Source organism: Sciurus vulgaris, assembly GCF_902686455.1.
Source record: "Sciurus vulgaris genome assembly, chromosome: 5".
Taxonomy (NCBI): domain Eukaryota; kingdom Metazoa; phylum Chordata; class Mammalia; order Rodentia; family Sciuridae; genus Sciurus; species Sciurus vulgaris.
The window spans coordinates 36428985-36444911 of NC_136465.1; the positions used below are offsets into that span (position 1 = coordinate 36428985).

The 15927-nt window shown below is 33.7% G+C and overlaps 1 protein-coding gene across 3 annotated transcripts in view; it reads left to right on the plus strand.

Moving 5' to 3' along the window:
• Nucleotides 1-15927, plus strand: part of WWC2 (WW and C2 domain containing 2) — a 215654-nt gene that overhangs the window by 176743 nt on the left and 22984 nt on the right. For 2 of the 3 annotated variants that reach the window (XM_079141845.1, XM_079141847.1), the window contains 3 exons: nt 7346-7375; nt 12746-12873; nt 14868-15066. In XM_079141845.1, the coding sequence (XP_078997971.1) occupies nt 7346-7375; nt 12746-12873; nt 14868-15066 (357 nt within the window). The remainder of the gene's footprint in view (nt 1-7345; nt 7376-12745; nt 12874-14867; nt 15067-15927) is intronic. The other variant, XM_079141846.1, reaches the window with a different exon arrangement.

Genomic DNA, 15927 nt, shown 5'->3' on the forward strand with positions numbered 1-15927 from the left:
TGGCCCCCTTTACCTGTGTGACTATAAAATAAAGGAGAGGTGGGCTACTCTGTCTTGTTAGAGGCCAGATCTGGTGTGGTATGATCCGCTACACCCCCTCCCATTTGAGAAGAATATTGACTCTTGGGTGTTTATTGATTAGATAAGTTTATTGGTAATTAATTGATTTATTGACTGCAAGCCGTCCTCTGGCAGTTAACCTTTCCTCTTCCACGGGGGATGTGACTGAAACCTCTGCACCATATCTACAACCTAATATTACTACACTGCCATCATCCCAAACAGAAGTCCCATACCCATGAGCATTCATTCCCAGTTCTCCTGAACACTTTTCTCCCAAGATAACCATTAATATTCTTTTTCTATAAATTTACTTGTTCACATAAAAAAAAATACCTTATTTGTTCTTGTGACTGACTTCTTTCATTTAACTACATATGTCAGTATTTCACTCCTCTTCATTGCCAAATAGTATTCTGTTGCCGATGTACCATTTGTTTATCATTCATCAGCTGATGTGTATTTGGGTTGTTTCCACCTTTTGACTTTTATGAATGATGCTGCTAGGAACATTCATATACAAATATTTGTGTGGACGTATGTTTTCATTTTTCTTGGGCATATGTGTGGAAATGGAATTGCTTAATTGTATAGTAACTCTGTTTAACATTTTGGGTGACTATAAGCTGTTTTCTTGGTAGAACGGGTTATTTATGTTTTTACTTTTTTTTTTTTTTTTTTTTTTGTGTGGTGCTGGGGATGGAACCCAGGGCCTTGTGCTTGTGAGGCGAGCACTCTACCAACTGAGCTATATCCCCAGCCCATGTTTTTACTATTAAGTTGTACAAGTTCCTTACATATTCTTCTTCCTTTTTCCTTTCTTTCTTCTTTCCTTTTCTTTCCATTTCCCTTTCCCTTTCCATCAAACCCAGGATTTCACACATGCTAGGCAATTGCTCCATCTTATATATTCTTGACTTGACATAGTCCTTTATCAGAAAAACTATTTGTAGACATTTCCTTTCATTCTGTGCATTCTTTTCACTCTCTTGATGGTTTCAGTACCAGCACAAATGTTTTTAATTTTGATGAAAGTGCATGCACTCAAAAGCTTTTTCTTCCATTGCTTGTCCTATTGGTATTATATCCAAGAAGGCTTTGCCTAACCTAACATCACAAGGATTTCTCCTGTGTCATCTTGTAAGAGTTTTTTTTTTATGTAGGTTGTAGTTTAGTTCTACTTGTGTATGTGTGATATGAGGAAAAAGTTAGGTTTCATTCTTTTATATGTAGATACACAGTTGTCCCAGCACCATTATTGATAAAAATTATACTTTCCCCATTTCCTTGTGGGAAATCAGTTGATCATAATCATGGGGATCTACATATCTGGAATTTCAGTTCTGTTCCAGTAATCTGTATATAAGCCAGTACCACACTTCCTTGATTACTATAGCATTGCACTAAGTTTGAAAATAGGAACTGCAAGTCTTCTAATATTGTTTTTCTTTTTCAAATTGTTTTTAAAAAATAACATAAAAAAGATTATTTGGGTTATTCAGGGTCCCTTGCATTTCCATATGAATTCTAATATCAGATTATCAATTTCCACAAATAAAACAAAACAAAAAGTCAGCTGGGATTTTGATAGAGCCAGTCTTAACTATGTAGGTCAATTTAGGGGATATTGTCATCTTAAATTTTAAGTCTTGAAATCCATGCACATGGAATGTCTTTACATTAATTTAATCTTCCTTAATTTCTTTTAACCTTATTTTTTAGTTTTTAAAGAGTTCAAGTTTTTAAATTTCTGTTGTTAAATTTATTTCTAAGTATTTTTATTCTTTTAGATGCTGTTGTAAATGGAACTCTTAATTGCATTTTCAGATTGTTCATTGCACAACTAATCTTTATCTTGTATTCTACAACCTTCCTGAACTCATGTATTAGTTCTAATATTTTTGTAGTGAGTTTCTTAGCATTTTCTATTTGTAAGCTCATATTTTCTGCAAATAGAGTTGATTTTACTGCTTCCTTCCCAATTATGTGTATTTATTTATTTTTCTTGCCCATTTGCCTCAGCTAGAATTTCCACCATGTATTAAAAGAAGTAATGAGAACAGATCCTTGTCTTGTTCATGATTTTAGAAGGGAAGCTTTCACCTTAAATGTGATCTTTTTGCTGTAGTTTTTCATTGATGCCCTTTATCAGATGGAGGAAGACTTCTTTCCCTAGTTTGTTGAGTGTTTTTATCATTAAAGTCTATTGGGTTTATCAAATGCTTTTTCTGCATCTTTTAAGGTGACTATGTGTGGTTCTTGTCCTTCATTCATTTGATATGAATTACTTGATTTCTCGAGTGTTAAATTAATCTTGCATTTCTAGGATAAATCCCACTGGGTCATTGTGTGGATCCTTTTTATGTTATGCTAGTATTTTGTGGAAAGTTTTTTGTCTATATTCATGGTTTTCTTGTGATGTTGTGTGGTGTTAATACCAGGGTGATTTTGGCATCATGGAATGGATTAAGAAGTGTTCCCTCTTCTACTTTCGGAGGAGTTTGAGAAGAATTGGCATTCTTCAAGTGTTTGATAGAATTTACTATTCAAGCTATCTGAGCTGGTACTTTTCCTTTGAGGGAAGTTTCTGTTGTTATTGAAATGCTATCTCCTCTTCTAAGTCTCTTATACTTTTGTTCTTGAGTCAAGTTTCAGTACTTGGATCTTTTGAGGAATTTGTCAATTTCAGCTAGATTATCTAATTTCTTGGTACACAATTGTTCATAGTATTTTCTCATAATCTTTTTCAATTTGAATTTCAATAATTTACACCTTTTTCTCTGTTTTTCTTGGTTCAGTTCAGCTAATAGCTTATTAATTTTGTGGATCTTTTCAAAGAACCACCTTTGGTTTTGTTTATTTTCTCTAATTTTCTTTCTGATTTAATGAATTTCCACTCTTATTATTTCCTTTCTTCTGATTGCTTTAGATTTATATTGCTCTTCTTTTTACATTTTCTTAAGGTGAAAAGTTAAATTATTGATTTGATGACTTTCTTCTTTTTTTTTAAATATAGGTTCTTAGAGCTATAAATTTACCTCTAAGCACTGTTTTAGCAGTTTTCCATAAGTTTTGGTATGATGTATTTCAGTTTTCATTCATCTCAAGATGTTTTCTTATTTTTGTTATTTATTCTTTGATCCTTTGGTGGTTTAGGAATGTGTTAGTTTCTACACATTTATTAAGTGCTCATATTTTCTTTTGTTATTAATTTTCTTTGTTTGTTATTAATTTTTAATTTCACTCCACTTTGGCCACAAAAACATAATTGATATTATTTAAGTCTGTTTAAATGTATTAAACCTACTTTTTGGCCCAGTATATCCCAGAGAAGTTTCCATATGCACTTGAGAAAAATTTATTCTACTCTTGTTAGGTGGAGTGTTCAATAGATGTTATGTTAATTCTAGTTGATTTATAGGACTGTAATATAAATACACTTTATTGCATTTTTTATTCTATTCTCATCTCACTCTGAGATGTTTCTTTTGTGAAAAGAGGTGATGAAGCAGTTCATAACAAGGTGCATAAATCTTACATGACCAGTTAATGAATCTTCACAAAGCAAACATGTCTATGTAGTTACTACCCCAAATTAATTGTAGTATATTGACATCACTCCAGAATTCTTCCTTGTATTCCATCCCAGGCATTAACCACTTTCCCCTAAGGGTAATATCTATTCTGAATTGTCACACCGGATATTAGTTTTGCCTGTTGTTGTCATTCAATGTATATTCTTTTATCTGGCATCTTGTACTTAACAGTATGTTTCTGAGAGTCATTTATGTTGTTCTGTATAATTATCATTCATTCATGCCCATTCTTATTTGATATTTTATTGTATAATTATATCAGTGTTTATCCCTTCTACTACTGATAAACATTTGAGTTGTTAATAATTTAGGGGTTATTTTTAATAATGCTATTAGCATTATTTTACATATCTTTTGACTAAAAATACTATTTTATTTTATTTTGTTAGAATATATATATGTATGGAAATGCCACAGTGAAACCCATTAATTTGTACAATTAATCTGTGTCTTGTATTTTTAATTTACATTCCGTGATTATAATTTGTTTAATTGCTAAATGAATACCATCTTTTATGAAGCATCTTCAGAATTTTATTCGTTTTTTTTAGTTGTATTATTTTATTGTTTGGAAGGAGTTTTTGGAATTTCGATATGAGTATTTTCAAATTAATTTATCTCAAATATATTTTCCCATTCTGTGACTTGTCTTTTCTTTTTCTTAGTGGTGTCCCTTAGTGAATGGAAATACTCGGTTTTAATGAAGTCTTGTTTATCCATTTCCCTCCTATTTAAGAACTATTTGCCTCTACCTGGTCACAGAGATGTTTTCCTATATTGTCCTATAAAACTTTTATTATTTTATCTTTCACATTTAAATTTGCAGTTCATCTGAAATTAATTTTTGCATAAAATATGAGGTAAGGGTCAAAATTCCCTTTAAATCCATATGGTATCTGATTAATCTAGCATCATCTATTGAAAAGACCATCTTTCCCACCTATACTGCATTGTCTCCTTTGTCATAATTCAGGTGAACTCTATGTGTGTGTCTATTCCTGAATTTTCTGTCCTGTTTCATTTTCTATCTTTGTGACAATACTGTACTCTTTCAAAGTGAAGGCTTTCAATAATTCATCATTTAAAAGTACTTGGGGGGGTGGTCATAGATAATCATCAGATTAAGGAAATTTCCTTCTTTCTAATTTGCTGGGATTTTTATTATATACAAATATTGACCTTTATCAAACATTTTTACTGTATCTTTTAATATCTTTTTATATTTTTGGTCTCTTTTTTTTCTTAGTGTGATGAATTATACATTAACATTTGAATGTTAAACTGGTCTTGGATTCTTGGAATAAAACAGACTTTATTTGTTATATTCCAGTTTTTACATATGTTATTAGATTTGATTGACCTTGTTTTTTTCATTTATGTTCACAAGAGATATTAATCTTTAATCTTGTGATGTCATTGTGTCATTGTGCCTTTTTGGCATCAAAGGTTTGCTATCTTTATAGTGTGTTGGTAAGTATTCTTTCCTTTTTACTATTGTCGAGAGGTTTTGCAAGATGAGTGTCTTATTTTAATTAATTAATTAACTTCTGTATTTATTGTGACAGTGCTAGGGATCAAACCCAGGACCTCATGTATGTTAGACAAATGTTCTACTTCTTGAGCTATACCTCCAGTCCTGTTGATTTAATCTAAATTATCAAAATTTGTCATAAAGTTATCCATCCTCTTATTATCTTTTCACATGTTAGAACTTTGCTGTATTCCATTGCATTCCTGACATTGGCGACTTCTACCTTTTTTCTCCTCAATTTTACCTGGGACATGTTAAATTTATTTATTTAAAGAACTAATTTTTGACTGTGTTTATTTTTCTGTGTTGTATATTTGTTTACTGTTTTACTAATTTATTTTACTTTACTTTTTATTATTTTATATATATATTATATATTATATATATTTTTTTTTTTGGGGGGGTGCTGGGGCACTTGATCTAGGGGCACTTAACCACTGAGCCACATCCCCAGCCCCTTTTTTGGATTTTATTTAGAAGAAAAGAAGGGAAATGTGGGGAATGAGGAGAATTATTTAGAAACAGGGTCTCACTGAGTTGCTTAGGGCCTTGCTAAGTTGCTGAGACTGGCTTTGAACTTGTGATCTTCCTGCCTCATCCTTCCAAGATGCTGGGATTACAGGCATGCGTCACCATGCCAGACTTTACTATTACAATTAACATTAATTTTACAAATTAATGGGTTTCACTGTGGCATTTCCATACGTGCATATGTTCTGCATTGATCATATCCATGCCCACCCTTCCTTCTTTTACCTTCACCTGCTCTCCCCTCTTGTTCTTCCTCCTTCCTCCTCCTCCTCACCATCCCTAATAGTCCCTCTTCAGGTCCTTTTTTTTAAGTTTCCATATGCTTTATTTGTTTTTCTACATCTAATTTATTTTACTCAACATGATGTCCTCCAATTCCATCCACTTTTCTGCAAGTGACAGGATTTCATTAGTCTTTATGGCCAAATAATTCTCCAGAGTGTGTGTGTGTGTGTGTGTTTATATTTTCTTTATTCATCTATTGGTAGGCACCTAGGCTGACTGTTTACATAGTTTGGCTATTTGAATAGTACTGCAGTAAATGTGGGTATGTAGGTGTGTAGGTGTCTTTTTTTTAAAAAAAAGTTCTTTTAGTTGTCAATGGACCTTTATTTTATTTATTTATATGTGGTTCTGAGAATCAAATTCAGTGCCTCATGCATGCAGCAAGCCCTCTACCACTGAGCCACAACTCCAGCCCTGTACGGGTCTCTTGTATGCTGAATTTATTCCCTTCAGGTTATTCCCAGGAGTGGAATAGCTGGCTTATATATATGGTGGTTGTATTTTTAGTATTCTGAGGAACCTCCACACTCTTTTCCATAGTGACTGTAATAATTTATATTCCCACTAGGTATATAAGGGAATCATTTTTCTCCATGTTCTTACTGTGTTTGTAATTTGGGTTTTTTTGTTGTTGTTTTTGTTGTTGTTCTTATTTTTTGTAATAACTATTCTGGTTTCATTCCCTTGTGATCAGATAAGATGCAAGAAATTATTTTAATTTTTTAACTTAGTAAGGCTTGCTCTGTGGCCTAATATAAGATATAATTTGGAGAAAGTTGCATGTGCTGATAAAAAGGATGGTAATTATTAAATTTTTCATTTTCTTTAGAGCACTGACTTTTGATTTTTTGTATTACACATTTGTTTTATTTTGCTAGTTTTTGCTCTTTATTATTTCTTTGCTTCTACTTATTTTGGGTTTAACTTGCTGTTCTTTTTCTACATCTTGAAATGGATGCTTACATAATTGTTTTATAATCTTCTTTTCCAATATGTGCTTTGAGGGCTAAATAATTCTCTTTGAGTACAGCTTTGGCTACTTGTCATAAATCTGATGTGACATGATGAAATAATTATTAAATTTAAAACATTTTGTAATTTCCATTGTGATTTTTTTAATCCATAAAATTTTTTTAGTAGATTTAATTACCAAACATAGTTCTCTTTTCATTACAGATTTCTAGTTTTATTTCACTGTTTTCAGAGAATATGTAGTATTCAATCATACATTGAGACTTGCTTTATGACTTAAAATGTGTTAGGTTTTTGGTAAATCTTCCATAACTCTTGAAAAAAATGTATGTTCTGCTGGTCAAGTTTGTGATTTTTAATTTTTTTTCAGATTTACTATATCTCCAACCTTTTCAGTTGGGTAATGTTATCAATTATTGAAAGCTAATTTAAAATATAACTAATTTATGACTATAACATAAAGTTTATTTCTCCTTTTAGTTCTGGTAATCCTTGCTTTTTTTAATTTTTTTTTTATTGTAAACAAATGGGATACATGTTGGTTCTCTGTTTGTACATGGCATAAAGGCATACCATTTGTGTAATCATAAATTTACATAGAGTAATGTGTTTGATTCATTCTGTTATTTTTTCCCTTCCCCCACCCCTCCCACCCCTTTTTTCCTTCTATACAGAGCTTCCTTCCTCCAAACTTGCCCCCGTCCCTAACCCTAACTCTAACCCTAACACTAACCCTTCCCTCCCCCCATTTTGTGTCATCCACTTATTAGCGATATCATTTTTCCTTTGGCTTTTTGAGATTGGCTTATCTCACTTAGCATGATATTCTCCAATTTCATCCATTTGCCTGCAAATGCCATAATTTTATCATTCTTTATGGCTGAGTAATATTCCATTGTATATATATACCATAGCTTCTTTATCCACTCATCAATTGAAGGGCATCTAGGTTGGTTCCACAGTCTGGCTATTGTGAATTGAGCAGCTATGAACATTGATGTGGCTGTGTCTCTGTAGTATGCTGATTTTAAGTCCTTTGGGTATAGGCCAAGGAGTGGGATAGCTGGGTCAAATGGAGGGTCCATTCCAAGTTTTCTAAGGAATCTCCACATTGCTTTCCAGAGTGGCTGCACTAAAAGATAGTGCACCATGATCAAGTGGGTTTCATCCCAGGGATGCAAGGTTGGTTCAACATCAGGAAATCAATAAATGTCATTCACCATATCAATAGACTTAAAGTCAAGAATCACATGATTATTTCAATAGATGCAGAAAAAGCATTTGATAAAATACAGCACCCCTTCATGCTCAAAACACTAGAAAAAATAGGGATAGTGGGAACATTCCTTAACATTGTAAAGGCCATTTATGCTAAGCCCATGGCTAATATCATTCTAAATGGTGAAAAACTGAAAGCATTCCCCCTAAAAACTGGAACAAGGCAGGGATGCCCTCTTTCACCACTTCTATTCAACATCGTTCTTGAGACTCTGGCCAGAGCAATTAGACAAACCAAAGAAATTAAAGGGATACGAATTGGAAAAGAAGAACTCAAACTATCCCTGTTCACTGATGACATGATTATGTATTTAGAGGAACCTGGAAATTCCACCAGAAAACTCTTAAAACTCATAAGTGAATTCAGTAAAGTAGCAGGTTACAAGATCAATGCTCATAAATCCAATGCATTTTTATACATAAGTGATGAATCTTCAGAAAGAGAAATTAGGAAAACTACCCCATTCTCAATAGTATCGAAAAAAATAAAATACTTGGGAATCAATCTCACAAAAGAGGTGAAAGACCTCTACAATGAGAACTATACAACACTAAAGAAAGAAATTAAAGAACACCTTAGAAGATGGAAAGATCTTCCATGTTCTTGGATAGGAAGAATTAATATTGTCAAAATGGCCATACTACCTAAAGTGCTATACAAATTCAATGCAATTCTAATTAAAATCCCAATAATGTACCTTACAGAAATAGAGCAAGCAATTATGAAATTCATCTGGAAGAAAAAGAAACCCAGAATAGCTAAAGCAATCCTTAGCAGGAAGAGTGAAACAGGGGGTATTGCAATACCAGATCTTCAACTCTACTACAAAGCAATAGTAACAAAAACAGCATGGTATTGGTACCAAAATAGAAAGGTAGATCAATGGTACAGAATAGAGGACAGGGACACAAACCCAAATAAATACAATTTTCTCATACTAGACAAAGGGGCCAAAAATATGCAATGGAGAAAAGATAGCCTCTTCAACAAATGGTGCTGGGAGAATTGGAAATCCATATGCAACAGAATGAAACTAAACCCATATCTCTCACCGTGCACGAAACTAATCCTTGCTTTTTGAGTCTGTTATTAGGTGGATATAAATTCAGCATTGTATCTTTCTGTTCAACTGAGCCTTTTATTGTTATGAAATGTCTTTTTATCTCTAGTAATACCTCTTTTAATATCTATTTTTTCTGGTATTGGTAAAGCTATGTAAGCCTTTTTTGCTATTATTTCTGATTTATTTTTCTTCCATTCTTTTTTAATTTCTGACTGCAAGTTCTTAAAAAGTATACCACTTATAAATAATATGTATAGTTGGTATTGATATTATTTAGTCTTAAAATCTTTATCTTTTAATTGAAATATTTAGTTCAGTTACATTTAATGATATTGATATACTTGGGTTTGAACCTATCATCTTACTGTTTATTTTCTTTTAGTTCCATCTTTATTAGTTTTTTTTTTTTTTCTCCTTTTGGTTTGATCACATTTTTAAACAAAACTTTCCTTTTCTTTTATTACATTATCAGTAACAGTTGTCCCCCTCCCCTGCCCCACCGCCCTTATCCATGGGGGATGCATTGTAAGACACCCCCCCACAGTGACTGCCTGAAATAGCAGAGATTACTAAGCCTGTTATATTTTGGATATGAGGTGTCCCTCAAAAGCTCCTCTTGTTAATGCAGGAATATTCAGAGGTAAATGATTGGATCATGAGAGATATAACCTAATCAATCAATCCTAGTTTGAATGGGCTAACTGGATAGTAATTGTAGGTAGGCAGGGCATGACTGGAAGTCACTGATGGTATACCCTGGAAGGATGTGTCTTTTCTGTACCCCTTTCCCACCCCGCCCCTCTGCTTCCTGATTGTCATAGGTGAGTATCTTTTTTCCTCTGCAACCTTCAGCTGTGATATTCTTCCTCACCTTAGGCCCAGAGCAGTGGAACTGGCTGACTGTGCTCTAAACTCTGAAACCATGTGTCAAAATAAAATTTTCCTCCTCTAAATTGTTCTTGCTCAGTATTTTGGTCACTGTAGCAAAAAGCTAACTAACACAGAGCCCAACATATACTATGTTTTTTTCCTATCCATACACATACATATCTTTTCTGCCATAACTAAGCATTATCAGGTACTCTGTAATTTTTGCAGTTTGAGATGTGGTAGCAAAATTAGCATGAATTTCTTTTTTTCTTCACTGTTTCACAGAATGTTCATTTTTTTCCATATGTCTTAGAAACTTCATATATTTTCCTTTTCTTCCCTCTTTAAATAGTCAAGAACTTTCACCTTTTCACTTAAAAGATGTATTTAAAGATTCCCTTTGGCATATACATATTGCCAACATCACTACTTTTCTACTTTGGTACCATTATTAAATAAAACAATGGGATTCGTGAACACAAGCACTGTGATAACCATGACAGTCAATCTGCTAACTGAGATGGCTAAGCGACTTTTTAGAAGGTATCATATATAGCATAGATACTCTAGTCAAGAGGATGATTCCCTTCCCAGGCTGGACAGGGTGGAAACAACTAGATATTTCATCATGCTACTCAGAATAGCATGCCTTGTGAACCTTATAAATTGCTTATTTCTGGATTTTCCATTTAATTTTTTTGGACAGCAGTTGACCAAGGGTAACTGAAACCATGAAATGCAAAACCACAAGATAAGAAGGGGACTTACTATAGTCTTTTTTGTTGTTGTTGTTTCCCTGGTGAGCACAACATGAAGCCTTAAGTTACTAGAAAGCACCTTTACTTAATGCCTTTTCTTTTTCTCAGATAGTTCAATGGTTTTAAAAGACTTTAACTCCATTTTTTCTTTTCCTCCTTTTGTATGATTATTGTTACGTGTTTTAGTCACATATAGTGTGAATCCCACCAGACATTATTATTATTGTTTTATTGACAATCAATATTCAATATTCAAAATTAGATTTCTTTACATCTTTACCATTTCTGGTATATTTTGTTTCTTTCTGTATTATTTTATTTCCATGTGGGTCGTTTTCCTTCTGAAGAACTCATTTAATATTTAATATGTCTCTTTGTACAGGTCTCTTGTGTATCTTAACTGCATTTGTGCACGAGTTTTTGGTTACATATTAAGAATTCTAGTTGGTCAGTTATTTCTTTAATAGGTTACAGGTATCACTTTTTGTCATCTTGTTCCACTGTTGAGCTGCTAGAGAATAGTCCATCTTTTGATTCTTAAAAAGTAATGCATCCAGTCTGGGGTTGTAGCTCAGTGGTAGAGTGCTCACCTAGCACACGTGAGGCACTGGGTTCAATCTGCACGCGCGTGCACACACACACACACACACATATACATGCACACGCACACACAAATAAATTAAATAAATAAATAAAGGTATTGGTCCATCTACAACTAAAAAAAATATTTTAGGAAAAGAGTAATACATCCTGTTTTCTTTCACCACTTGTAAGATTTTGTCTCTTTGGTTTTAAGCATCTTTACTTTGATATGCTAATGTGGTTTTTCTTTTGAAATTATTCATCATTTTATCAGTTTTTTGAAATGATTTGTAAAAAATTTAAATTCCTCTAATTACCTTCAGTATGTGAATCATCTGTTGTTTGGCCTCTTTTGTTTGTTGTTATTTTTAGCTTTAGGTCACTAGGTTTTGGGGGGGGGGGGTTGTTTATTGTTGTTGTACTAGGTGTTGAGCCCATGAGCCACCATGCCTCGCTGGTCATTAGGTCTAGTTGGAATTCTGGCTGTGGTGTGTGAGGGATTGTGGAGGATGTGGCTGACGTATTCCCCCAGGAAGGATTTAGTATTATGGAAGGCAAATTACTGGATGAGAAGTATACCTGAATCACTTGAGGAACTTGAATTCCATGTTTCTCTCCCCAGGACTCTCTGTGGCAACTGAACTATCTGCTTGCTGTTTCAGCCTGCTAGAACTGGTTCTCTGCCTTGCTTCTCAGCTTCTTGCTCTGTAGGTCTGCAACTTGGAAATAGCACATGCTGTAACAGGAATATCATGTATAACATTGGGCTCACCACGTACTTCATTTGCTCTGACTCCTGTGTGCCAACTGTCTTGGTAGTCCTGTACTCTGGTAATCTTCCCATCATCCTAACTCCACAGCCACAGTTTAAGCCAGTCAATCTGCTTATCCTGCTTGTCTGCACCTAAAATTGACAAACACCCTCAAGGAAAGAGAATGGTGGTGACGGTTGCTTTACCTTCTTGTATTTCTCTTCTCCCTGGGATCTTAGCCCTCTAGTCCTGATAGCCTTGGTACTCATCACTGCTTTAAAACATCTGGGAGTTTTATTGTTTTTTCACTTCATTATATTCAGCTTTCATCTTTGTTCTCAGCAGGAAAGTTGAGTCTGATGCAAGCTGCTTCTTCACAGCTGGAAGTATAAGTCTGCATCTGATGAGTTTTAAATAATTTCTTGATGTATATGATGTTAATTGCCGTATGTTTCACATTCTCCAGGATGCAGTGTCAGCCTTACTTGCAAGAACCTCAGCTGAGCTGTTGGCTGTGGAACAAGAATTAGCACAAGAAGAAGAAGAAGAAGGAGAAATGGGGCGAGGAGTACAGAGGGGTCCAGAAGGAGATTGGTAAACAGTAGTCATTTCCTTTTGCAGTAGGAACTTGCTGGGGAGTGTTTAATTTCTTATAAGAAACTTCAGTGAAACCTTTATAGGTTCATATCTTCTGGAGTTACAGAAAACAATGTAGCTTCAGGAAGCTAAGGCTATAGGATCTCTCCTTGGCCATTAGAGAGTTAAAGGAGGTAATAGAAAGATTGTGGGCAAAGTTAACACATTAGCCAATTTTTTAATTCTTACTTCAAATAATTTTGGCATTAACTTTTAAATCGTGGTGTTTGTTTTTTTTTTTTTTTTTTTTGAGGGGGTGTACCAGGGCTGCTCTACCACTGAGCTATATCCCCAGCCCTTTTTATTTATTTGTTTATTTTTTTTAGATGAGACCTCACTAAGTTGCTGAGGTCTTGAACTTAAGATCCTCCTGCCTCAACCTCCTGAGTCACTAGTATTAGAGGCATGTGTCACCATGCCCAGCTAAGCTTTTTTTTTTTTTTCTTAAAGTCTATAAGCTATCAGTTTTGAAAGATATGAGAGATTATTGTAGAGTCACAGATAAATTGGAAACTGGTCCTCTTTTTCAATTTCCAGGAGTGCCATTTAGGTTGAGGTAAGACAAAGCAGGTAGTTAGCACAAAGCTTCTGAGGAGCTATTTCTCGATTACCATGTTCACCTTATTTTTCTGTTTCCTTCTTTGTAACTGCACCCCATCCTTTAGAAAGAGATGTCCAGATTCATATATCTGTTTATCTGTAAAGAGCTATCTTTCTGGTTTGTAGTGTTTAAAAACAAATTTTAGTGAATGCTTCAGTATGTATATGTACTATACATATAAATTCATTTGGATAAAATTTTTATATAGTTGCTTATACTGTTATGTTTGAATTATTGTTAACACATGTACACATACATAATATGTATGTGTATGTATGTATGTATATATTAAACCTTTTGAAACTCAAAGTGACAAGATAAATCATAAATAACAGTCATAGACCACTTGGAAGGAAGGGCCTTGACAGTGATGTAAAAAGGTAGAGACAATTTGTGCTTACCAAAAGTACTTAATAGTGAATAAAAATCAGAGCACTGCAGAACAAATAAATAAGAGAGTGATTATAAGGTTTATTATAGTACCTTTGAATACCAAGCTTTTTTCATAATTGTAAAATATATTTCACATTACACGTATTTTTAAAACTTCACTTAGTATGTAAATAAAGAAATTTATAACTCATAGCAATCATTACTGGTTCCCTTGTGTTCATTTCATGGCTACACATTCAATACCTAGTCTGTGGCAATTTGTCAGTATGTCACCAATTGCAATTAAAGCTCAGCATTTAGATATCAGTGAAAAAAATTCCAATCTAAGAACATGTCTCTCAACAAAAGCAAGAGATGGTCTAAACCATCTCAGTATTCCTGTGTGAATTGAGTTCATGTTCTGGAACACCACTTGACATATGCCACCCAAGTCTTTGGTAAACCTGAGCACAAATGGCACAGGAAGCTTCTGTTGATTTAGTAGTAAAACTTTCTTTACATAGGGTTTTCTCTGCTACTTTGAGCAGTCAGTAATGAATGTTTTTAATCCTTATGTTTTTATTCACTCTTAACTGAGTATCCCCATTCTCTCCTATGGTTAATGTTACAATAAATGAATAACTAATACCAAGTTGCTTCATTTTGAATGTCAGTATTTTTAAATGCTGGGATTAAAATTTATACATGATTTTAGAATATTTCTACTTTAATGGAAGTTAGGACAAATTTCATAAATTTAACTTCGTAGTACTACACTATGGAGCTCATGCAGTATATTACTAAATAATAAAGTGAGTTTTTTTATGAACTATTTACTAAAAGTTCCATTTTGTTAATTATTTTGTTTAAGTCTGTTGTCTGTTTCTCAAATAATAGGTTAACATGCCCAGGTTGCACTGTTTATAGAGCATGCCCACTTGACTTACAGTGTGTCTGTTTTCATTTTATTTCACTGTAGGTTAACAATGCTAAGAGAGGCCTCTGATGAAATTGTGGCTGAAAAAGAAGCTGAGGTTAAATTGTCAGAGGGCAATAGCTGTACGGAAGACTTAAGTTCATGCACTAATGTGCCTGAGATGAATGACGGCCAGTGGAGGAAAGAAAATGAGCATGCCAAAGACTGTAGACATCAGCCACCCATTGGAGTACCCACCCTGGTGAATATTCAGCTGTATTCTCCTTTTAAAACAGATGCCTCAGACACCATGTAGACAAAGGAGATGCTTGTTTATTTCTTCAGGTGTAATTCCATGTTAAGATTTTGGTCTAAAAGCTGATCATAAAAGCCATTTAAAAGATACACTATAAACGCTTTAAAAATTTTAAATGGGCCAAAGTATTAATTCTTCACAAATTTGATGTAAGAAGAGGAATAGTACTACTTTCAGTCTCTATAAGTATTCTGTGAATATTTATTAGAAGTATTTTCTGAATTTCTTGGATAACAGCAGGGTGACTACTTAATTGTGTCAAATTTCAAAGTTTATTTCAATTTCAAACATGAAGCAAACATTTGAAGTTCATTTTAGTTCGATGGTGTTCTGATTGAAACCTCCTCTAGAAAGATGACGGAAGACTAGGTTTAGGCACAGATGCCAACCAAGTTAAACAAGTGGCTTTAAGTGAGAGACGTGTTGAGACCACCATCACCAAATGGGGAAAGTCTTTTATAAGGTTCAAGGATTCTGCACACTTAGAATATTGGTAATGGAGTTTAGAAAATTCTAATTCCTTATTTCTGAGAAAATAGTATTATACCCTGACCAAGGACTTCCTTTTACAAAGAAGCAAATTTTCATCAAGAGGCAGGTCTGGTATCAAGTTATTCCTGGAAGATGAAAGACAGATATCTGCCTGTGCCTACAATTTTGTATTTTGAGACAGTTCTGTTTTAACTTAAATTTTAAAAAATCCAAATTTGGCTTCATAACCGTTATTATATTTATATATGCATAATTGTATTTTCCATTTAAATCTATAAATTTGTGGCATATTTTCATTTTCTTATATTTATTAAT